Genomic DNA, 24,760 nt, shown 5'->3' with positions numbered 1-24,760 from the left:
AAACATAAAATTTATATTCTTGATCGAATTAATATTTTTGGTCCTAACAATTTTTTAAAAAACTTTGTTTGTTAACTACATAATTTGTTTACTGATGAGCTGATTTCATTTTTAAAAATAATTAAGGTCAAAAAATCACTTATCGCATAAGAACCTAACGTTTATGCCGAATAATCTCAGGCTTACTATTTGGTTACAATGAAACTATGCCATCTCGGTTTTATATCATGATTTAGCAAATTAAAAATTAATTATTGTTATGAAAGTTTATGTTCATATGTCAATCCTATCTATCTTCAGTATTTTTCTGATTTTTGTGTCGTTTTTTTATTTTGGTTATTGCTCGATATAAATATTGATTTTTGAGTTTCTTCTCATTTCGTTATTTTTTTTTTGCCTGAAATTTAGAAAATATTTAAGATTTAAAATTATTAAAAAGATACATACTTAAGTTAAGATCTGTGTCTTGTCAAAAATAAATATTTTATATTTATTACTTATTTTATGTGTTTTGAATATTATTAAATAATAAAATAATAATTATATATTAAATAACTAAGAAATCAGTTACTATTATGTAATAAATTGGTGTGTGCATATAAATCAAACGACTACTCTTGTTTATTCGCAATCATTTTAGGGTAAATAAATCAAAATAATCAATTTTATCTATTGTATATGATATATAATTAAAATTAAATGATATTAACACATATTGTATACTTTTAATATGGATATTTATTAAATGATGTTTCTACTTGTATGATTTTACGATTATTTGCATATTTGTGTAACAAATGTTTACACCAATGATTTTTTTTTAAATGTGGAATGTTTTGTGGTTTCAATAATTTCTAATCATTTAAAAAAACAATGAAGATTTCAAAATTAAAATATTAAATTTTCAATATTTGTTCAGCGTAGATATCAAAATATAAATATGTGTTTTCATATGATGTATAATTTAATTTAAACAATATGAAATATATATATTAACAAAACAACTATTAAAATAATATTATTTATTCATGTGATTTTATAATCATCAATACCATTAAAAGGCATTCACTTAATAAAAATTACACTTTCTCAAAAATACCCTTATTTTTACAAAGGATGAATAAAATTCATTAATGGCATTTAAGTCTTTTGTTTTTGGGCCTACATATACACCTAAATAGATCTATAAATAATGGGCCTATATATATTTAAAAGATATACTAACTTTAAATATAATATATGTATAAATATATTACGAACTATAAATAAATTAGCAAACATTAAAATATCATTTTCTTAAATATACATTTTTTCAATACAAACCAAAATCCTATATCCTACACCATATATCATATACATATTTGAATATCATTTTTCCATTTATAATGTCATTTTATACATAATATTGATATGGCAATTACGAGTGTTCAAGAAAATTTTAAAAACTATATTAAAATTAATTTTTAAATCTAAAATAAAAACACAAACTTATAATAGGTTATTAATGAAGAAAATAAACTAATATTGTCATATCAATAAGTTTTTTGTATTATCATTTTTTATTTGGATAACATAATAAAATTTTATCAAATTCTAAGGAATCACTAATTTATGTAATATTAATAAATATATGAGTAATTTAATCAATTTTAAAAAAAATTACTATTAGATATTTTGTAATCGGATCAATGGTATCAAATTGCAGGTTAATAGTGAGTTTTTGGATTTTTACCTGGTTATATCAGATTTTTAATTAACGAATTTTTCATTAAATCCGAACTGGATTATATACAATGTATCGGGTCTATAGGTCCAACCATGAATCTAAGTCAAATATGAAAACAAATCTTAAAACTCAAACATTATCATAGAACAACTACCATATTTCAAAAAAATACCATATTTTGAAGAGAAAAAAAATGATAAAACTCTAAAAACTCAATTGTTATGGTTTTGACACAAAAATAATGGTAATTTGAAAAATCAGTTTTCGATTAATAAATAAAAAACAAACAAATCCGCGCTTTCTAAGCGCGGGTCAAAATCTAGTTATATCTTATTATAGAAAAAAAAATAAACCTTGATCACAAGAGTTTATGTGAGACTTTTAACAATTTTATTAATTTATATTCGTTTTAAAAAATTAAAAATACAACATATACAAAAAAAATCTAAATTTTTATTTTATGATTAATGTAATTGTGTAATTTTTTAATAATAAATAATTTAAAAAAGTGAAAGAAAGTATACAGATTATTAGCAAATCTTTATTATTTAAAATCATTAATTGTCATATATATCTTAATCATGTTAGTTAATTCCGTAATTTTTATTTAAGAAAAGAATATATAATAATTTTGATTTGATAAATGAATGATCCATAATAAACATTCTATATAATTTAACATTTACTAGCAATTTAACTTTCGACTAACCAAATTCTCAATTGATTCTCAAACTGCCATATAAACAAAATTGACTTCCAATTACGTGACAACTCAGCGTAACATTTTTTTAATTACTAAAAACTACAAGTTATAACTTTTTTAATGTTTTTCTATTAATATATAGAAAATTACTATTTAGTGAAAATATGGTAGCTAAGAAACTTTCATTGAAGGTGCTCTAACATCCAGATAATTTTCACTTCAGATTAATTTTCAGAAATCATCAACAATTTTGAGAAAATACAAGAGACAAACATTGATTAATGTTTTTTCTTTTAATTTTTAGTAAACAATCTTGAACATTATTAATGAAGATGATTTAATCAGAATCCGCTACAATTATTTTTTTTGAGGCTGATTTAAAATATAAGAAAACCTGTACACTGATCTCTTTTGGATCACAAAATCAATACTCCTTTTTGTCTAAATCATATTATTTTAAAGTAATTCTATTTTGTAATGTATAATTTGTTTACAATTTAGGTTTCAAACAAAAATATATTTATATATAATTTTGGTTTCTATTATATATATTATTGTTTTTTTAATTTTTCGTCCAAAGGCACGAAATATATAATGGCAAAAAACATAGCTAGATATAACCACGTAAATACTGAAAAATTAATAATGGACTCACAAATATTATAAAATAAAAAAAACATCTTATAAAATAGGATAGAGGAAGTACTAGCATGTGGAAAATATTAAACATTTCAATACAAATAAATATGATTCCAAATTAATAAAAGAACTGTTTCTTAAAAATGAAGGTAGATGATTTTCCAACAGGGAAGCTAGAGTCATTGTAACCTCTACTTCCTCTCTTGTTGGAATAACCAGGATAATGATTTAAGCAAAACTCGATCTCACTGACCAATTCTAAGCCTTCTTTCTCACCCAGAGTCTTGAGCTTCCACTCGCTGAATGGATATTCCGTCTTATGAACCACATGAATCTCTCCTCCCTTGTCTTCGTCTTTCACCAACAGTCTCGCACTCTTCATAAAACCTCTCACAAGTTCTTGATGCCTCCTGAACCAACCGAAAATGTATTTTCCTTCCCAAAATATAAAAATACCAAAGAGAACCAAAGGGAAGACAACAATAAATGAGGTTACTCTATCGTACATGATTGTTTTGATTTCGTGCTCACGACCATAATCGAATCCAGCGTGAGGGAAATTGAAAATGACTCTATCGTATGTAGCAGAACAACCAAGGTTATGCTTTGTGGTCATGGAGTGGACGTTAACTCCAAAGACTACATTGCACCCGAGTCTCTCCAATTCTTCTACGTTCGCCTTCCCATTCTTGTAATTGCGCTCTAGCTCCGCTACAACATTTGTTGTTCAAAAACTAATCAACAATTATCATAAATTAAATCACTGAAAACTTGGTGACTCATTTACCATGTAGACTAAAACGTTTAATCAGTACACGCCAAGAAAGTTTTAACATTTCTTTGCCGAAAATTTTGAGTTAATTTAACATTGAGGAATTTTGGAGAAGCATAAACTAATATTTGTAACTTCTGGATAACGTAACTGGTGGGAGGCTCGAACCATGCATATTCTTTCAGTTTCCATGATGAATCTTTCAACTACCAGGCGATTAATCGATATAAACCTTAGAAAAAGGTATTTGTCTATTAGGATCACAATAGTAACAAAATTAAGACATTTAACATGAGTTATGGATTCACCTTGAGAATCGAGAGAGGTAGCAATAAGGTTTGTTGCTGAACCAAAGGCTCTGGCTAGAGACAGAGAAAAGGAGAAGTCTCCTTCTCCAACCAAAAGTATCTTTTGTTTGTTATTGTAGTGTTTTAACCTTTTAGTTTCTTGGACTTCCATTTCATCTGTGCATGACTTAACTTCTCACACCCTGTATATATATGATATTTCTGCATTCATATATGTATCTATGGATGCATGGGTCAAAGAAGACTTAAATGTTTGGTTCTGTTTGTTTACGAGATTAGTTTTGGGTCTTCGAACTTTGTGAGTATTTATGTATTTCGAAAGCATTCAATATTCTGTTAATTTATCCTTTCGAAGACAAGAATCAAGCTTCTTTTTTTACCAGAGTATATGATTCTATATCATATCGATTCGCGATGTTCCGTGTCCATGGAGTGCACCTTAAAACCGTGAACCACGGTGCACCCACGTCGCTCCAACTCTTCTACGTTATTCTCGGCATCCTTGTACTTCCGCTCTATTTCCTCTACAACAATTATGATTTTTTCAACCTTATCTTAACACCCTAATCATTATCTGAAGCACTGAAACTGAAACGGAAGCAAACAATGATGGTCTCAACTTCTCAAGCCTCGAAGACGATACGTCCAAACTAGGGTTTCTATTGGAGAGAAGATCCCACATCGGGTTTATTATGGGCTTCCAACTCAAAACCAATTGGCAATTAGTGGATTGGCCCTAACCCTTTATATATTACTTAATGTCCCATTGATTTTCCAATGTGGGATACATATCCCTTAATACCCCTCCTCGAGATGATGGCTCTTCTCGGCCATAAATCTCGGAAACTTTTTTAAGACAGTTATACTCGGTCGAGCGAGTCAATTATGACCTATATATCCGGTCGGGTAGGGTTAATATTAATTAGGGGTTTAACTTATTAGGATCTGGGCTCTGATACCATGTTAGATTCGGGTTTATTATGGGCTTCTAACTCAAAACCAATTGGCAATTAGTGGATTGGCCCTAACCCTTTATATATTACTTAATGTCCCATTGATTTTCCAATGTGGGATCTTCTCTCCAATAGTTTCTCATTTATAAATCGTATATAACACTCTGTATTTATATACCTCGCGAGTATCAAGAGAAGTTACAGTTATATTAGTAGCCAAAGAAGTTGCTTTGGCTAGACATAGAGAAAATTAATAGAAGTCACCTTCCACCTGGGAGAATCAATTTAATTTGTTGTCTAATATTGTAATGACTACAGTATTTAGTATTTGAAACCTCCATTTCATCTTCTTGCTTTTGCTTCTCTCGCCATGCATTTACATATGTAGATTATAAACGGATATGATGAGTTCAATTCCGTGGATCAAAGAGTTTTCTCTTTGCTAATTTGGCTCTTCAGATTTTGTGAGTTTACTTATTTATTTTTTACCAGCACTACTCATTATTTGCTGTCCATATTATATTACAAAGACGAGAGTTTTAAAATACCCAAAAACCGGGTTGGTATTTAATAATAAAAGAAAACTAGGATAATACATGCTCATTACACATACATGCTTCTTACGCATGGTGAATTTATATGAAAATTATTTAAAACTATCGTATGGAAAAATAAAATTTATATTTTTGATCGAGTTGATATTTTTGACCCTTAAACAATTTTTAACAATTTTTTGTTAATTACATAATTCGTTTACTGATGAACTGATCTCATTTTTAAAATTATTTTAGGTCAAAAAATCACTTATCACATAAGAACCTAACGTTTAGGCCAAAAAATCTCAGACCTACTATTTGGTTACAATGAAACTATGTCAACTCGGTTTTATATCATGATTTAACAATTTAAAATTTAATTATGGTTATGAAAAGTTTACGTTCACATGCCAATCATATCTATCTTCAATATTTTTTCACTTTTGTGTCGTTTTTTTGAGTTTATTCTCATTTCGTTATCTTGTTTTGGCCTGAGATTTAGAAAATTTTTAAGATTTAAAATTATTAAAGCGATACATACTTAGGTTAAGATATGCGCCTTGTACATAATGAATATTTTATATTTATTACTTAGTTTATGTTTTTCGGCATATCATGAAATAATAAAATAATAATTATATATTAAATAACAAGAAATCAGATACTATTATGTAATAAATTGGTGTGTGCATATAAATCAAATGACCGCTCTTGTTTATTCTCAATCATTTTAAGGAAATAAATCAAAACAATCAATCTTATATATTGTATATGATATATAATTAAATTTAAATGATATTAACATAGATATATAGTATATTTTTTAATATGGATATTTATTAAATGAAGTTTATGAGTACTCATATGATTTTATGATTATTTGCATATTTGTGTAACAAAATTTTACACAAACGATTTTTTTTTAATGTGAAATGTTTAGTGGTTTGAATAATTTATAATCATTTCAAAAAAACAATGAAGATTTCAAAATTAAAATATTAACTTTTCAATATATGTTCATATATTAACATAAACACCTATTAAAATAAAATTATTTGTTCATATGATTTTATAATCATTGTATTTTATTATAGAAAAAAATTTAAACCTTAGTCACAAAAGTTTATGTGAGACTTTTAACAGCTTTAATAATTTATACCCGTTTTAAAAATGTTAAAATACAATATATACAAAAAAATCTAAATTTTTATTATATGATTAATGAAATTGTGTAATTTGTTTTAATTAAATAATTAAACAAAAATATAGAAAATATACAGATTGTTAGCAAATCTTTATTATTTCAAATCATTAATTATCATATGTATTTATATATATCTTAATTGCATTAGGTAATTCTGTAGATTTTATTTAAGAAAAAAATATATAATAATTTCAATTTGATAAATGAATGGACCTACTATATAATATAACATTTCCTAATAATTTAACTTTAGACTAACAAAATTTTCAATTAGGGTATGACTGGTTTTCCCGCTACCACCCGCAAACGCAGCTTTTGCGGTTAGTAGCGGTTGCTGGCGTTTTGCAACAATCGTTCAAACCGCTCCAAATCGCTCCAAATCACTCTGAAACTCATAAATTCAAAAGCTGGTTCCAGTTAGCGTTTGCGGTTGCGGGCGTTTGCGGGAGGATAAAAAAAATTATTTTTTTTCCAAAACAATATAAATACAAAAATAAAAAAATTCAATAAAAAAATTAAATTGAAATTATAAAAATGCTAAAATATATCAATTAAATTTTAATTAATATTATAAAACTTTAAAATAAAAATATTTTCTATATTTTTAAAAAATTTAAACTATAACTTTCTAAATATAAATTTTATATTTATTATAATATTATTATTTTTGATATTTTTATAATTGTATAAAATATAAATATTATTAATTTATTATTTAACTGCTGCTGCATTTGGTAGTTAACCAGTCATAAGTATCCCGCAAACGCACAAATTTCTAACCACAGAACCAGTCGTACAAATCTCTTAAAACCGCTAGAAACCGCAACCACCCGCATCCGCAAACTCCCGCAACCGCAACTGCAACCGCTGCGGTTAAACCAGTCAGGCCCTTAATTTTCAAACCGTCACGTAAGCAAAATTAACATTCATATTACGTGACAACTCAGCATGACACATTTTTAATTAGTGCAAACTACTGGTTATAATTTTTTAAATCTTTCTGTATTAATATACATGGGATATATGTGAATTACGATCAGAAAGTATTCGTTTTCGGCGAATCCATATGCTCTTCTTGCATTAAAACAACAGTTTAATTTAAGTGACGGATTTGTATCGTACTGTGCCAAACAAAACTATAAATTGAACCGGTCCCAGATGGTTCGGTTATAAAAAACTATTGTTCTAAATGATTTTTATTGCATAAAAATCTCCGTATCTCTTTCCACTAACATGTAACTATCGTTTAGATTGTCAGAGATTATTATAGGATCAGGTTTGAACCTGAAAGGCAACTCAGTAATATAGTACACTGTACACCGTATTTCATAGTATATGTCTCCGTACACAAGTTACAAGCGATTATTGAACATTAGATTTGACTGAACATCTCTTTTCAAACTAAAAAATATATATAAATACATAATTATATACTCCAAAACCAAAAAGAAAACCACTAAGTAATAGCAACATATTTAAATTTTCAAATATATATATCGACAGCAGACTTAATTTGAACAGAAACAAGACATGAAATCATTGCTGAGAGGACAACAAAAGGATTACGAAACTTTACTAAAATAAAAAGCTATTCCTTAGTCAGGAAGTGTTTAGGGAGCACACCTAATCCCACAAACATCACAAAAGAGTAAAAGGAGATATTAATAGAAAAAAAAAACAATAACTAAAGTTCAAAACAATGGATATATAGGAGTTAAAAACTTGGACTGAGATTCAAAAGTAGATTTGCATTCTGACTGCATTACTTAGATGATCTTTTCTTCGAAATATCCTAACTTATGCTTTTAACATAATTAATTAAATTTCTTGGTAACAAACTAACAATTATATCAGTCTTTTTAGCAAAAAAAAAAAACAGTTGTACACTTATACTACTAGTCTATATGTAATTATAAATAAACAATCGCAATAGAGTTTATACCTTACCTTATATGCATTTTAAAACAAAGTAAAATGATATTTCTTTCTCTCTTTTTTGCTCTACTGTGATTTTTACTCTGAAGAAAAGCACTGACTTTCTCAAATCGACCAATTATTTTTGATCTTTTAATATTATTTAACGATTATATGCCCAAGGCCCTAAACTCAGCTGTATTCAATTGACATAGTGCTAGTTTATTTAAAGCAAAAGCCACTTGCTAAACAAAACAAAACAAAGTGTAGATGCAATATAATTTCCATTCAAATAATTTTTGTTTTAATACAAAAAATCAACCTGTACCACAAAAAAAAAGAACAAATAAATAATATGTGACTCAAAAATGCATGTAGTTTCCAACACAAAAAGGCACTTAAAACAAGCAAGCCCAAAACCCATCTCGTTAAGCAAAAGCTCCCTCCTTTAACCAGTCACAATCTCTTTTTCAAAGTTACAAAACCTTTATCTTTTTGCTATTTAACCAAACACCATCACACATTCTCAAAATTTCCTTCAATTAAACACACATTTAGTTCTCATATCACCAAGAAACTCACAAGACACATTTAAAGAGTTTCTTCATTCATCTTCTTACTTCTTCAACCATCTAGACATAAAAAAACCCATGTCCAATCTTCCTTCAACGCCTCAATCACAACCACCCGAAACCCCTCCATGGGACACTCCATCATCCAGATGGTTCAGTCCAATCAGCACACCATGGAGAACAACACCAAGAAGCAGACAATCAACTCCAACTCCAACAACACCAAAAGCTCTTACCGAAGTGATCGTCTCCAAATCACCTTTGTCTCAGAAGAGCCCTGCAACGCCTTCACATAACGGTATAGAATCGCAGCCTTTAAACAATACATTGGCTCCCTTGCGACTAAGAACAACCCGGACGAATCCATGGATATGGTGTGGTGCAGCTTTATGTTTTATCTTCAGCATACTTCTAATAATCTTTGGGATTGCTACTTTGGTTCTCTTCCTCGCCCTCAGACCAAGAACTCCTGTTTTCGACGTCTCTAATGCAAAGCTGAACACAATCTACTTCGAGTCACCGGTGTATTTCAATGGTGATATGTTGTTGCTGCTGAACTTCACCAACCCGAACAAGAAGCTAGGTGTGAGGTTTGATCATCTTTCCGTGGAGCTCTGGTTCTCCGACAAAAAGATCGCCACGCAAGGTGTCTTGCCGTTTAAGCAAGGAAACGGGAAGACTAGGCTAGAGCCGATTCGGCTGATCTCAAATCTGGTCTTCCTGCCTGTAAATCACTTAGTGGAGCTCAGAAGGCAGGTCATGACTAACCAGATCAACTACGAAATCAGAAGTCTCTTTAGAGTGAGAGCTGTTCTTGGGATCATTCATTATTCTTATTGGCTGCATGGGAGTTGCCAGCTTCAGCTGGCCAGTCCACCAACCGGCGGTTTAATTTCTCGGAACTGCACTACAAAAAAATGGTAACCCACTCACAAGATGTGAAAACGAATCAAGATTCAATAGACTCTATGCAAGAATTGAGATCTGAGTCTGTTATATATTGTAAAGACAGATCTAGTAAGTTTGGTTATCAAATGAATCAGAGGGGATGTTTTTTTTTCTTCTACGGGTACAGATTATAATCCCTGATTCATAATTTGCTTCAAGATCACGAAAATCAGATTCCATATTTGATCCACAAGACACAATCTCAAAGAAGAAAAGAGAAAAGTCTCAAGAGTAAGAGAGGGATCAAACAGTAGATTCATGTAGGTTCCTTTTAGTAATTAAAAGTATCTCAACCAAAAGAAAAAGAAAGCACACTCATCTCCTAACACCAGCCATATGGAGTTTTTAATACAAAATCCTAATTCAACAAATACTCTTATATCCAGGAAAGTTAAGCAAATTAGATACAACAGTAGGCAGCGTACGTGGCAGAGGGAAAAGTTGAGCAAGAATTGATTGGTAACGAGACAGCTAGCTTAATTAGCCCAGGACAGATGTAAAGTTGATTGTATGATAAAGAAAACCACAAGTCTCAGCAAAATCTTGAGACAAAAGCAAAAGAAAAAGGATCAAGACTTGGGGATTTGAGGAACATGAAATGTCAGGTGATGGACTTAAACAGGGATCAACTGTGGGGAGACTCTCTCACATTTTTTAATTTTTTGTGTCAGAGAAAATAAAAATAGAAACCAAATTCTTACTCTACTGTAATCAAGCCTATCAATTTTCACTCTCCCATGTGATTCGGGCTTAGCCATATGAAGAAACGATCTTGGACAATCCTATTCATCTCTGAGGCAGGCACTCTACAATTTAGACTTGAACGATCCAAAACCTAAAGGCATCCCAACTCAAGGAACCATACCCGAAAACCTTTTAACTAAATGGACCAATAATCGTCAGAGAGTAATACCATTCAATGCTCAACGTAGTTCCTGAAGACTTTCTCATCTAAGAACCACAAAATACTTTACATTAATAATCTCAATAAATAGCTAGGAAGATGGACAACTGGGAGCTTGTTACACCAGACACCCAGATACTACTAGCGAACATAACTTCATTATAATTTCAGAGAAACAAAAACGAAGCATGGCTCAAACCTCTAGAGAGAGAGAGAGAGAGAGCATGCAATCCACTCTAAAGCTCCTATTGCAACATGTTATTATTGTCATCTATCAATCTATGCCTTGGAAAGCATCCGAAACAACCCGCAAGTTGAAATTCCCCATCATCACGACATCAAACGAAGCGACGTCACTTCGTGAGCTTCGTAACCGGTAAAACCGATATGAAACTGGAAACAATTTTAATCAAATTAAACCGGATCTGTTGAGATATCCCCAATAAGATTTAGAAAGCCGACCAAGATTTCAAACCAACTACCGTGTACTAGTGTGATGGGTGGGGTTGATTATGATACTTTACAGAGTATAGGGGCTCTTTATGATACTTTACAGAGTATAGGGGCTCTTTATCACAAATAAAATAATGTAACGTTCGTCGTCGTTTCTCCTCCGCTCCATTACTATATAAAAATAAATACACCGAAATCAATCAGCCCCGAATCCAACAAGCTTATTGTTTTTCCCAGTTCTCTCTCTCTTCTCTCTTAAAAATCTTTCAGAGAGAGAGAACTTGAATCGTCGCCGGCTTCATTCCGGCTTCGTCTTCTTCTCTATCACCGGTTCTTATCCGGTTTTGATTCCCGTAGTTCGGGCTTCTGACTCTGGTAAGAGGTGGTTCTCAAAACACCTTCTTATCCGGCTTTCTTCTCGCTTCATCGTCCGTCTGTGATGGTGATGGTGAGCTTGGTTCCGGTTCTCCGGTTCCTTTGTTTTACTTTTTGACCATCGCTTCCTGGTTGTATCTGCGGCGATTGACTCTCGATAAGAAGATCGGACTGTTTCCTCCTCCCCTTGGATAGGGTTGTTTCATCTTCGAGCTCTTCTACATCTTTAAAGATGTCTGTTTCTCGTGTTCAGGTGAGTCCGATTATTCAGATCGATTGAAGACAATCGATTCATCCATCTTTTGAAGCGTTGGTCATTTGGTTCTCAATCGGCTTGGAAGTTCTTCGCTACGGTGCTCGTTCTGAGCTTACTCCCCTGGTCGTGTTGACGGCTTCGTCTTCCGGTGATCGGAGCTCCGGCGAGGATCTTTTCCCGGCGATTAAGGTGATGACCTTCAAAGCACGTGTCCCCATCAGCTATGCGTCTATACACGTGTCTAGCCTATCATCGGCGTGCCATTTCCCTCTGCGAAGGCTGCTACGCCTTAGTTTTTTGGGCCTTTGTCTAGGTCTCGTTTATTTCTTTAGCTTTGTCTGGGCCTTCTTATTTTGGGCCTCACCTTGTAATTATTTGTGTTGCTGGACTTCTGTCCATGTTTAATATTTATAAGATGACAAAAAAAAAAAAAAAAAAAAAAAGCTTATTGTTTTTCCCTGATATTTTTAATTAAAAAAAGTTAGGTCAGTTGTTTAATCAGAAATTAAGTTCTGTCCCCTTCCTTCCTTATTTTTTTGTCTAGATTTATTCCAGATCAAGTATACTTCTTCTTCCTTCTTTTTTAAGTCGTGACGTTTGCAGAGATCCTCTCAGACTCGTGCTGAATCTGGTAAACATCGAATCTCTTTTTTCAAAATCGGGATCTGAATTTTCTTCTTTTAGTTTTCCACATGCGACTACTGATTTATTTAAGTGAAGCAGCTGTGCATTGACTGATCTATCAACTTAGCAGCTACTGATAATCTCAGTTCTTGTTTTTTTTTTTAGATTCACAAGAATAATAAGTTGATTTTGTAGAAGATTGTGTTTGTTGGATCTATTTTGATTTTAGGTTTTTTTTTAAGCTTAGTTTTGTGTATGCAACTTAAACTGTGATTCAGATTTTATTAATATGATTTGGTGCTCTTTTTTTTATAACAACTCTTCTTGTCTCTTGTCGTAGGTTGACACACACGAGATGGGTTCTACTTCTAAGTCAGTTGTTGATATGATTGAAGCTTCTTCCAAGGTTCATTACTCTGGTTTTCACATGAACGGTCATATCAATGGAGTGGAACCAAGTGCAGCATTACAGGGAACTACTGACATTCAAAGGCAGCCTTTTGTGATTGGTCTCTTCTGCTTTTTTTTCTAATGAACAAACATATTATTCACCGAAGTCTTGATTTTGAGATGTTTACTGTTCGAGTTTTGTGGTGGCTAGGTGTTGCTGGAGGCGCAGCATCGGGGAAGACATCTGTTTGTGATATGATTATTCAGCAATTGCATGATCAGCGTGTTGTTCTTGTTAACCAGGTACTAAACATCCCCTGATATACACTTCCATGAATGCAATGTTTTCCGAATGTATAAAGAAAATTCTCCAAGTAATTTAGGGAGTTGAAAGCAGAAATAACCAGCTAGTAAGTAACCCTTTAAGCGCATGCAGAGTCTAAATAGAATGTTCTATGAGCGTATCAATATTGTTCTAGAATGCTTTTTACGTCATGATATCCCACAAATCGCTCCACTAAATATCCAGCGATGAATGATTTGGCAGGACTCGTTCTACCACGGTTTGACTGAAGACGAACTTGCTAGGGTTCATGAGTACAACTTTGACCATCCAGGTGAGAACATCTATGGGATGTGTCTGCTGTATATTCGTAATGCTAAGAGTATACTCATTAGAGCATATACTTTTCTCTGTATTCACTGGATTTTAAAGCCATAACAAACACATTATTTAGTGACAGTTTCCTGATTGCTTTTTTTTCTCTTTTATGTAGCCTGTCTTCACATCCTCGGCTAGTTTTTTTTGTGATCTTGATTCTTATGATTTTTTGTTGTTGTCTGTCTTCCTGTAGACGCATTTGACACCGACCATTTGTTGTCCTGTATGGAGAAACTGAGGCAAGGACAAGCTGTGGATATCCCAAAATATGACTTCAAAACTTACAAAAGCAGCGTTTCAAGAAGGGTACCGTTTTCTTTCGTACTATTGCATTATTATGACACAGAATTTGAAGGCTCAAAACCGTACTGTAATATTAAAACTACTTGAGAAGCCTACTTCCTTATAATGATAGTACTCTCTTGAGTAGCTTCTATCTGGTTGAAGACTTAACAAGACATATATATATATATATATATATATTGTCTTAAGTTTTTGTTAAAGATGCTTTGAATTTGGAAATGATCTGGCAGGTAAACCCTTCGGATGTAATATTACTTGAAGGGATACTTCTATTCCATGATCCACGAGTCCGAGGATTGATGAACATGAAGATCTTTGTGGATACTGGTCAGTCTTTCATATCACCTCTTCTCTGGATAAAGCTGTGAAATCTAGCATTACACAATTCTTATGAGTTTCTTTCTGTGCAGATGCTGATGTACGCTTGGCAAGAAGGATAAAACGAGATACGTCTCAAAATGATAGAGATATTGGCACAGTACTCGATCAGGTTAGGCCGAGAATCTCTTTATCAACCGCCTTAGATTTCGCGGACATGGCTGTATCTGAAGTAAACCATTTTTGGTGCAGTACTCAAAGTTTGTGAAGCCTGCTTTTGATGACTTCATTCTTCCAACGAAGAAGTATGCAGACATCATCATTCCTCGTGGTGGGGATAATCACGTAGCTATTGACTTAATCGTGCAACATATTTGCACCAAGCTGGGCCAGCATGACCTCTGTAAAATATACCCTAATCTATATGTTATACAGTCAACATTTCAGGTGATAATAATATAGCAGCTCCTTCTAACACTAGCCACGGTTACAATCACGTCTCTTAGCCACCGATATAACTTATGTTGGCCTTTCTCTTTCAGATACGAGGGATGCACACCCTTATACGTGATTCCCAGACAACCAAACATGATTTTGTCTTTTATTCTGATCGATTGATTCGGCTGGTAGGTCTAAGTTCTCACCAACAGTTGATGGAGTTTTTCATTATACATGTCTCATTTCCGTCATCTGATTTTGTGTTTGCTTTGTCTATAGGTTGTAGAGCATGGTCTTGGTCATCTGCCTTTTAGTGAAATGCAGGTCATCACTCCCACCGGTAAAGCATGTTTTTTTTTGCAATTATTTTAGTGAATTCACTAGCAATATGTATATCGTTTATTTTTCAATATTAAGAGATATTTATGGTACCTTGTTATCAGGATCTGTATATTCTGGTGTGGATTTCTGTAAACGGTTATGTGGTGTCTCCGTGATTAGAAGGTATTTTCTTCTCCTAACTTAAGTCCATTCAAGAAAACTTTCACATACTTTACCTCTTCAGCTCTCATATCTACTTTACGGTTATTATGAAAAACTCATAGTGGTGAGAGCATGGAGAATGCGTTGCGGGCATGTTGCAAAGGTATCAAAATAGGGAAGATCCTAATTCACAGGGAAGGCGACAACGGTCAACAGGTATAATAGATAATAAGCAATTATCTTTGTCTCAGTTTTGTAGATCTTCTGTTTATATCTCTAATAACACTGTCCTGCAGCTTGTTTATGAGAAACTTCCTAATGATATCTCGGAAAGGCATGTCCTCTTGTTGGATCCTATCCTCGGCACAGGTTCCTTAACCTTATTATTATGTTTTCCACTTAAAACAAATATGCTTTCCTTCTCGGGTTTAAGTGGTAAATAACTTAGTTTTGTAACTTGCAATTTTTTACCAGGAAACTCAGCAGTTCAAGCTATCAAACTTCTTATAAGCAAAGGTGTACCTGAGGGAAACATCATATTTCTAAACCTTATAAGCGTAAGAAATCGCGCATGGCCCTTCACATATCTTTCATACTCCCTCGCTATCCCCTGAAGATTCTTTCTCTTTCTTTCTTTTTGTGTAACCAGGCGCCTCAAGGTGTTCATGTGGTCTGCAAGAAGTTTCCAAGATTAAAGATAGTAACATCAGAGATTGAACACGGGCTAAACGAAGAGTTCCGTGTCATTCCCGGTATGGGTGAGTTTGGAGACAGATATTTCGGTACCGACGATGATTAGAAGATTGGTGATTCAGTTACAACCAAATCATCTTTAAAATCTTCTTGTTCCCCCCCATATAAAGGATCCTTCAAGCTCTGGGAACAATTTTGATTTACTTCAAGAGTACCACAGTGAGGGGTTTTGATTGATCGGACTCAGAACTTGGAACTCGTGTATCTTACATATATATTATGTATCCTTAAAACTCTTGATAAAAAAAAACTCCATATCCTTTCAATACATGATTTAAGTTTATTGCATGTATATATATGCAACTCCGAGCACCAAAGTGCGGCTAAAGTGTGTCGTGTGAGAAGTACAGATGGATAAAAGCAGGTTTGTCATTGGTGTCAGTAATTCAAAAACTAGAGGTGCTTGATCTAATTATCCATCCTCGGTCACAGATGTTAAGAGTCTATCACAGTATCACTTGCGTTTGTGTATGTTCTAAAGGCTGGCTTTGTCAGCAAATATGCAGGTATAGCATCTTCATGTATCTAAAGTCAAGAATTGCAGATTCTACATGCCACTTTATGTTTGCGTTTGCTTTACTTGCCATTTGAAATTTATAAATGATGCTTTGGAGTACTTGATAACATGGAAATGTAAAAGTTGGTTTCTACGTTGCATGGAGGAGCTAAAAGTTATAAGACTTTGTTTATGTTACGAGAGAGGTTGTAAGATGGATTTTGGACCTGTTATTTACCGCCATAACATAACGGTCGGGACTCAAAAGTTCGGTAAGCCTTCCCCGGAATGGACCCCACAATCGGTATGCCTCATTCGAACTCATTCAAGGAAAATTATATCATACGGTTAAAGACAAACCAAATAAATTTTGGAGAAACACGTTCTCATTGGCGCATGAACTGATGAAGTGGTAAAAAACGTGAGATGATGATGTAATGTTATATAATACGGTTAGATACATAAATCCAAATTGAGGAAACACATGAACTGGTGAAATCATGATGAGATGATGTAATGTTTTAAGTTAGTATGTCATAATACATACATCGAATCGAAACACGAAGTGGTTCCCGTACTTTCCGGATAATCATCATTAGCTGTTGGTTCCTTTTGTCGGTAAACCCTTTTCTGATATGAATCATATCTTATAAATAGTTATCATAATTATAATTTAATGTGTTGAAACTAATACTAGCATTAGTTTACAAAGAACGTAACTGTGCGTGAAATTTGCTTTCTAGTGGTTGTTTTCGTATTCTTTGGTCATCGTGAATACGTAAAATAACCATTGATAATATCATACAAGACAAGACATAAAGAATTTAGAAGTCGAAAATAAACTTTATTTCTAGATTATGTTCTTTGCAATGTTAATACTCCTCGCTTCTTAGGAAACTTGCAGCGCAAACCGTTATATTCCACTTTTAGAAGCAGAGAAACAATCTCATCCACAACCAGACTTCGATCCCAGCTGCAACGGTCTTTAACGGCATTAATAAGGAGATGAAGAACATCATCTCAGCTAGGAGACTTAGGAAGCTATTCAACTATCTAATGCCTTTGTGGATAAGATAGTCTCTTCTCTAAGTTTATTTTGATCCATCTTGTTTTTCTTCTTTTTTGCCAAGACGGCTCAGAACATAGATCTTTTTGTAAGCTCTTTACTCATCTTAATGATATTTACAGTTTAGCAAAAAAAAAAGATATTTTGTAAGTCACTATCAAAATCTTGGACTGCAAGATAAGACGCGCATGACAATACACAGACAAAGAGAAGCAACACGCATAAAACTGCATCTGTCGTTCTTATACTTGGTTTAAGCATGTGGTGTATTATTATTGTGTGCACACAAAGTTTTTTTTCGTTTTGCTCAATCTTCAATCTTGTATTATATTACAAAAATAATACTAGTTGTATTTAGAATATTATTCGTAGATGATAAAATGGTTGATTTGTTGGCTGGAAAGTCATTGTTTTCAGACAACACATGATCATGTGATGGGGTGGCGCGTGGGTCCACGTGATCCCATGTCCAAAGCCTTTCTTTCAGTTTCACAAGATCAGTAAACATCCAAAACTTTAAAGTTTAAACAATTATATAACTGAACAGATTTAAATAAAAAAGAAACACGAATCTTTCCTCCGTATGTAACTCCAAACACTACCTGCCATATCCCCCAAAAATTATATCTTAAATTCTTCAAAATACTCAATATACATTATTAACTCTATATTTCTTTTTAGATAATATAAGAGTGGATTAATATTCAAACTATAATATGCATTATTCATACGCACATGCATACAATCTTAAATTCTCAATTATCATGTAAACTGGACTTAATACGAATAATTATCTATATATGGATTTTTGTTATCGGAATTATGATGGCGTATGTAAATTTTTTGAATCTTTTGTTTAGCATTGAAGCCTTTGTTCAAGAAAATTAATCAAAATACGTTTGTTCTCATTACTGGCCCGGATACTCCAATTATGTTTTGTTTATATTACTCTGAAATTAAGAAAAGAGAATAAATCACTTCAAAGTTCAAACTAATGTAGTAATTGTACATTACATTCATAACTCGTCTTCAATAAAATATATGAAAACTCTCAAACCATAAAAATTAAAAAGTAAGCCAAGAGATTATTTCTTTCTGATTCTTCGAACAAATCATTGGCAACAAATATTCACACACCCTTTCAATTTATAAATGTCTTCACACTAATTGTAGTTCTATATGGTTTCTATACGGATTCATCCGAAAACGCAAACGAACAATTAGATGAACCTCGAGGAGTGACAAACTTCTCCGGCGGCAACGGCTGCGGTTGCCATTTCTCGCATTTTCCGCCTTTCATCATATCGTTTTCGGATCGTCCGACGTCAAGCTGTCTAATCTCTTTAAGCATCGCCACAATATCTTTCATCATAGGTCTATCAGCTGCCTTATTGCTCACGCAGAGGAATGCGACCGCTAACGTTTGGAGCATCTCATGCATTATTGGGTCGGCTCGTCCACGGAGCCTAGGGTCGAGGATTTCTCCTGGAGCCTTTTTCTTGGCTAGATGATCTCTCACCCATTGAACCAAATGTGCACCTCCTGGTAGATCCGGATCCAGTGGATGCTTTCCGGTTAACACTTCCAATAGTACCACTCCGAAACTATACACATCGCTCTTTTCGGTTATACGTTGCATGGACGCATGTTCTGTTAATAAAAAAGATCGTGTTCTATTATGAACTTTTTTTATAATAACGTAGAAATTAATATGAGTGTTTATGAAATTTACCTGGAGCCATGTAACCGTAAGAGCCAGCTAACGGAGGCCGGTTACTTGATTTTGATGAATCTATATCGGTATTTTCACCACCGGAGACGGGTTTGGCTAAACCGAAGTCGGCTAAGAACGGTTCGAACCGGGAACCCAATAAGACATTCATAGCTTTAACGTCGCCGTGTAGGATCGGAGGGAGGCAATCATGGTGGAGATAAGCCAGTGCATGTGCAACTCCCAAAACGACATCGTATCGAGCTTCCCAGTCAGCTCCCCCTCTTCCTTTACCAGCGCCGTGAAGCAGAGAGCTTAAACTCCCGTTGGGGAGATAATCGTAAAACAAGAGTTTCAGATTCTTATTCGAACACCAACCCAAGAGACGTATTATGTTCCGATGTCGGATCGATCCGAGAGTGTTGATCTCCGAGTTAAACGCTCCGGTCTCTTCCTTCGACCACATCTTTTTCACGGCTAGTGTTTCTCCCGACGGGATCGTTACTCTGTAAACTACGCCGGAGCTTCCGGTTCCGATCACGTTAGCCGACGTCAAGTTTTTGACGATGTCGTCGATGGAGAAGTCCAGTTTCTGGTATAGAGTCACTTCCCACGTATCTAACTCCTCTTGTTTTCCAACGACTCGTTGCGCTTTGACGAGAGTGTAAACCGCCATGAGAACGAGGACGACGCTCGCTGCGACGAGGATCGACATGGCTAGTTTAACAGCGGAACGGTGTCGGGTTTGGGTCTCGTTATCGGGTCGGGTCGAGATAAAGAGTCCTCTGTTCGATTCGAGAACAGAGAGCGGGAGTTTCCTGAAAAACAGAGTGTTGGGCAGCTCGCCGGAGAATTCGTTGAAGGAGATGTTGAGTGAGACGAGGTTCTGAAGATCAGCCAAGACGTTTAGGTTTCCCGCGAGTTTGTTGTGAGAGATGTCGAGGGTTCCGAGATTGACGAGGCTAGAGAACCGCGACGGGATTGCTCCGGCGAAGGAGTTGCAGCTCAGGTTCAGAGATATCGCGAGGGTCGGGATACGGCCTACCTCGTCTGGGATTTCTCCGGTGAAGCCATTGTCGCCGAGGTTGAGAAGCTGGAGGCTCCGGCAAGAAGAGATTTCTCTAGGGATCTCGCCGGAGAGACGATTCTTCGCGAGGTTCAGCTTCGTGAGTTCGGTTAACGAACCGATACCGGATGGTAGAGAACCGGTTAACGAATTATCGGAGAAGTCAATGAATTGCAAACTCTTCGGAAGCGAACCGGGTAACGAACCGGTTAGACCGTTGGAGTGAAGATCGAGAAACTCAAGGCTTTCGCAACCGGAGATAGCCGTTGGTATGTTTCCGATGAGGCGATTCTCGCTTATATCGATGAAGTTGAGGTTTTTCAGATTCCCAATCTCCGCCGGAATATTCCCCGCGAGTCTGTTTCCGTTGAGTCGAAGCCGGTAGAGATTCGTGCAGTTCCCAATCTCCGGTGGTATGAATCCAGACAAGTTGTTAGATAGAAGAAGAAGCTTCGTGAGGTTACGTAGCTCGAAGACTCCGCCGGGAATCGAACCGGAGAGAGCGTTGTAAGAGAGATCGATGGCTTGAAGCTCTTCGCATTGAGAAAGACTATCCGGTATATTTCCGGTTAACTGGTTCGACCAAGCGAAGAACATCGTCAAGCTTGTTAATTTGAACGGCGGAATCTCCCCGGAGATTCTGTTGTTGTCGATCTCCAAATGCGTCAGCTTCGTGCAGTTCGCTAGCTCTTCAGGGATTGTACCGGAAAGCTGGTTAACGCTGAGCTGAAGCTCCTGGAGATTGGGAAGGTTCCCGAAGCTTCTCGGGATGTTTCCGGTGAGGAGGTTTTCGGATAAGTCGATGAGGAAAAGCTCCGGACAGTTCCCGAGCTCCGCCGGGATTTTTCCGACGAGGTTGTTCTGCCATAGGAGAAGACTCTGAAGCTTCTTGAGACCACCCAATGTTGTCGGAATCGAACCGGAGATTGAGTTTTGGTACAAGTAGAGGTTTTGAAGCTCCGTGCAGTTCCCAATCTCATCGGGGATTGGACCGGACAAGAGTGACGTGTACAAAGCTATTGTCTGAACGCGTTTCAGGTTTCCGATCGACGCCGGGAGTTTACCGGAGAGACTTGTCTCGGCGAGACCTAACGTCACGAGGCTCTCGCAGTTACCAATCTCCCAAGGAAGCTCTCCTCTTAGATTCTTGTTCCCACCGGCACGGAAGATTTGAAGATTCTTGAGCTCTCCGATACTCCTTGGAATCTCTCCCGCGAGTTTGTTGTCGAAGAGAGTGAGCTCGACGAGGTTGGTGAGGTTCCCTAGCTCCGAAGGAATCACACCTTCGAGATTGTTGGTGTTGAGAGACAGAGTCTTGAGTTTCTTGAGCTTGAAGATTTCGATAGGGATTTCACCGGAGAGAGAGTTATCAGCTAAATCGAGAACTTCGAGCTCGGGCAAGTCTCCGAGCTCCTTAGGGATGAAACCGGTGAGATTCACGGAGGTTAAACTGAGTGAAGTCAGAGACTTTAGCTGCAAGAGATTCGTCACCGGTAAAGGACCTTGAAAGTCCATGACTTGGAGCTGTATCTCCGAGACTTGGCCTCTCGCGTTGCATCTGATTCCGACCCATTTGCAAGGATTTGATTCCGCGGCGTTCCAAGAAGATAAGGCGTCTCCGGAGATGTTTAGCTGAGATTTCCATGAGAGCAGAGCTTGTCCTTGTTCGTCTACAGAGAAACAGGGGATGAAGAAGAAAACAGAGGAGTTTAAGAAAAGAAAGAGGAAGAAGCAGAATCTAGGGTTACGTGGCATTGGTGAAGAGGAAGAGAAAGAGAGGGAGGAGGAGGAGGAGAAGAAGAAGTGGTAGAGAGATAGAGAGAGAGGTGCGTTGGGATTGTGAAGCGAAGAACCCCATGGAGTTGGTTTTTACTTTGTTTTATAGAAATATATTAGTAAAACAGAGCATTCAAGGAGAGAGACAGAGTAAGAAGTAGCAAAGGAAGATCTGGATCCCAAAAAAGCAACTCCACCTTTTTCCTTTATTATTAATTTCACTTTTTATTTCTTTCCTTTTTCACCATTTACATTCGTTAGGTTAAAAAATATTAAGCAGATAGTATATACTATATAGTTGTAGGTAAAATATTTAAGTGACATTTTATTTGTATATATCGATTAGTTTGTGGTAAAACAAAAAAAAATACATTTTGCTGATGATGCTTTATATGAATGGGACATTAATTTATACTGTTCTAGTATTAATTTTAACTATAATAACAACAAGAGTCATAAATGCTGAAAGTTCAAACAAAAATTGATATACAGAGGTTATTTAGTAAGAAATATGACACGTTAGAACTAATAAATGACCCCTATTGTTCTGTTATTTCTCGATTCATATTTTCAAGAAACAAAAAGAAGACAATGACACTGAAATCAATAGTGATTAATTTCTTGTTTACCAAAATAATGATATTTGTTGAATAGCACTATCTAGCGGCTTGTGTGGTAGGTATCTGTTGTAAATTACTACCTAATATTACATATTTGTATAAGATTATATCTATAATGTTGCCCAAAAAAAAGATATAATCTTTTTTTTTGAACAAATAAAAAAAAGATTATAGGGAAATTGGGGCCTGTAGCCATGAAAAAAACGTTAGTTAGAGGACTAGCGCTTTACCCTAACGGATCGATATACGCTGTGATATATACCTAATATTACTGTTAGACCCTCTTTAATTTACCGGCTCACCTGCTATGAAAAAAAATGAAAAATCATTTTTTTTAACCCCTAAGTAAATTGTGTCTCTTCCCTTTCCACACAACCTCCATACCCACTTTCTTCATCTACGGTTCTTCCCCTTCCATACGCTTCTCTCGCAAATCTCCTTCACCCGCTCGCCTCCGTCTCCGTCGTTCTCGCTTCAGATCGTCTCCGTCTTCTATTTTGCTTCTCGGTTCTCTCCATCTTCGCTAACGCATTACAGTGTCGGTGGAGCCAAGTAAAACCGCCGGTGTCTTCAACTTCATATCGCCGCGGGGCTCTCAATTCTCTGCCACGACCGTAAGTTCTTGCCTCCTTATGCTTCTTCTCTGTTTCTCTGTTTTGATTATTCTATCTCGTCAAAATTAAAGTTTTTACTAGTTCTCTGTATCATCGTGAAGGAACCAATAACAGATCGTATGAAGCTGTTTATACTACTATTGCTTGGAATTATCCATTTCAAATGACATAGTATTCGGGAATCACTCAACCATTTTTTGTAGTATACTATATCCTGTCATATCATGGTATGTATTTTCATTTTAGATTTCCACTTCGAATGACATAGTAATCAGGAATCACTCACCCATGATATTTAGTAAACTATAAGTTTGCAATTGCTTGATTTGCTACCGGTGATTTCCGTGTTGTTTGAGTAGTATGCGCATGTTCAAAAGAATTGGCCTCAACCATTATGTGTAGTTTTGGTGTGGTTTGATTAGTAAGTTCGTCATGTCCGTTTTGTTGTTCATTTAATTAACAAGTGGAATAGAATTCAGCTACACTAACAAGACAAATAGTATACATGTCAAATTATTCCATTTCATCTCAAATAGTAAAGCTCCTAATACTATTTTCCATTCTTCTATCGGTTCACCATCCTCCTAGTCTTTCATATGTACTTGTTTTCATTAATTTTTGTTAAGTGTTTAATGTCATGTGTAGGTTTACCACTCTCCCATTAGATTTGTATCCAAGTGACGTATACAGTATATGGAATGGAAAATGTCCACCAGAATATACATGTCACTACAAGCTTTGTATATAAGTTTACCATAGATTTCGCTTCCCTGTGCTGGATTGGAGTTTATATTTTCCTATCTTGGGTTTAGTATTTGATGTCAAGTGTTCTATTATCATACCCCCTATCTTTCTATTTGATTTTGTTCATGAAGCGTCTACATACATATGTCCCCTATTATGCCAGGCGAGTTTTATTCAAAAAGGTTTGGGTTCCATTAACTAGGTTTTGGGGTTTACATTCCCCTAACTTGGCTTTAGTGTTTACTCTCAAGTATAGTTTTAACACTCCCTCGTAATGAAGCATCTAAATACATATGTCCCCTATTATGCCATGTGGGTTTAATTACAAAAAGGTTTTGGTTCCGTTTACTATGTCTTGGGGTTTATATTCCCCCAACTTGGGTTTAGTGATTACTCTCAAGCGTAGTTTTAACAGGCCCTCATTAAATTTGTTT

At 35.0% G+C, this 24,760-nt stretch overlaps 4 protein-coding genes across 4 annotated transcripts; 2 read left to right on the top strand and 2 right to left on the bottom strand.

Annotated features, from left to right (window-relative positions):
* Positions 1–2,252: 2,252 nt before the first annotated feature.
* LOC106369582 (uncharacterized protein At4g26485-like) lies at positions 2,253–5,732 on the bottom strand. The gene is made up of 2 exons (XM_022688226.2): positions 4,149–5,732; positions 2,253–3,779 (listed from the first exon to the last, which is right to left on the bottom strand). Exons 1-2 carry the CDS (start codon positions 4,297–4,299, stop codon positions 3,187–3,189), a joined length of 744 nt encoding a protein of 247 aa, XP_022543947.2. The 5' UTR covers positions 4,300–5,732; the 3' UTR covers positions 2,253–3,186.
* A 3,299-nt stretch (positions 5,733–9,031) lies between these two features.
* LOC106370284 (NDR1/HIN1-like protein 10) lies at positions 9,032–10,468 on the top strand. Its single transcript, XM_013810321.3, has one exon. The coding sequence runs from the start codon at positions 9,406–9,408 to the stop codon at positions 10,249–10,251; it is 846 nt and encodes a 281-aa protein (XP_013665775.1). The 5' UTR covers positions 9,032–9,405; the 3' UTR covers positions 10,252–10,468.
* Positions 10,469–11,842: 1,374 nt separating this feature from the next.
* Positions 11,843–16,521, top strand: LOC106371365 (uridine kinase-like protein 4). The gene is made up of 15 exons (XM_013811429.3): positions 11,843–12,894; positions 13,228–13,396; positions 13,489–13,580; positions 13,825–13,894; positions 14,132–14,244; positions 14,472–14,568; positions 14,652–14,731; positions 14,812–15,006; positions 15,102–15,185; positions 15,277–15,337; positions 15,441–15,501; positions 15,603–15,696; positions 15,777–15,849; positions 15,955–16,037; positions 16,130–16,521. The coding sequence occupies exons 2-15, from the start codon at positions 13,243–13,245 to the stop codon at positions 16,277–16,279; spliced, it is 1,407 nt and encodes a 468-aa protein (XP_013666883.1). The 5' UTR covers positions 11,843–12,894; positions 13,228–13,242; the 3' UTR covers positions 16,280–16,521.
* Positions 16,522–18,765: 2,244 nt separating this feature from the next.
* LOC106371366 (leucine-rich repeat receptor-like serine/threonine-protein kinase RGI4) lies at positions 18,766–22,464 on the bottom strand. The gene is made up of 2 exons (XM_022687440.2): positions 19,528–22,464; positions 18,766–19,445 (listed from the first exon to the last, which is right to left on the bottom strand). Exons 1-2 carry the CDS (start codon positions 22,325–22,327, stop codon positions 18,982–18,984), a joined length of 3,264 nt encoding a protein of 1,087 aa, XP_022543161.2. The 5' UTR covers positions 22,328–22,464; the 3' UTR covers positions 18,766–18,981.
* Between the last annotated feature and the right edge of the window lie 2,296 nt (positions 22,465–24,760).

Source organism: Brassica napus, chromosome A10 (genome assembly GCF_020379485.1).
Source record: "Brassica napus cultivar Da-Ae chromosome A10, Da-Ae, whole genome shotgun sequence".
In the NCBI taxonomy this organism is placed as follows: Eukaryota; Viridiplantae; Streptophyta; class Magnoliopsida; order Brassicales; family Brassicaceae; genus Brassica; species Brassica napus.
This window is presented reverse-complemented; position numbering and strand designations above follow the sequence as displayed.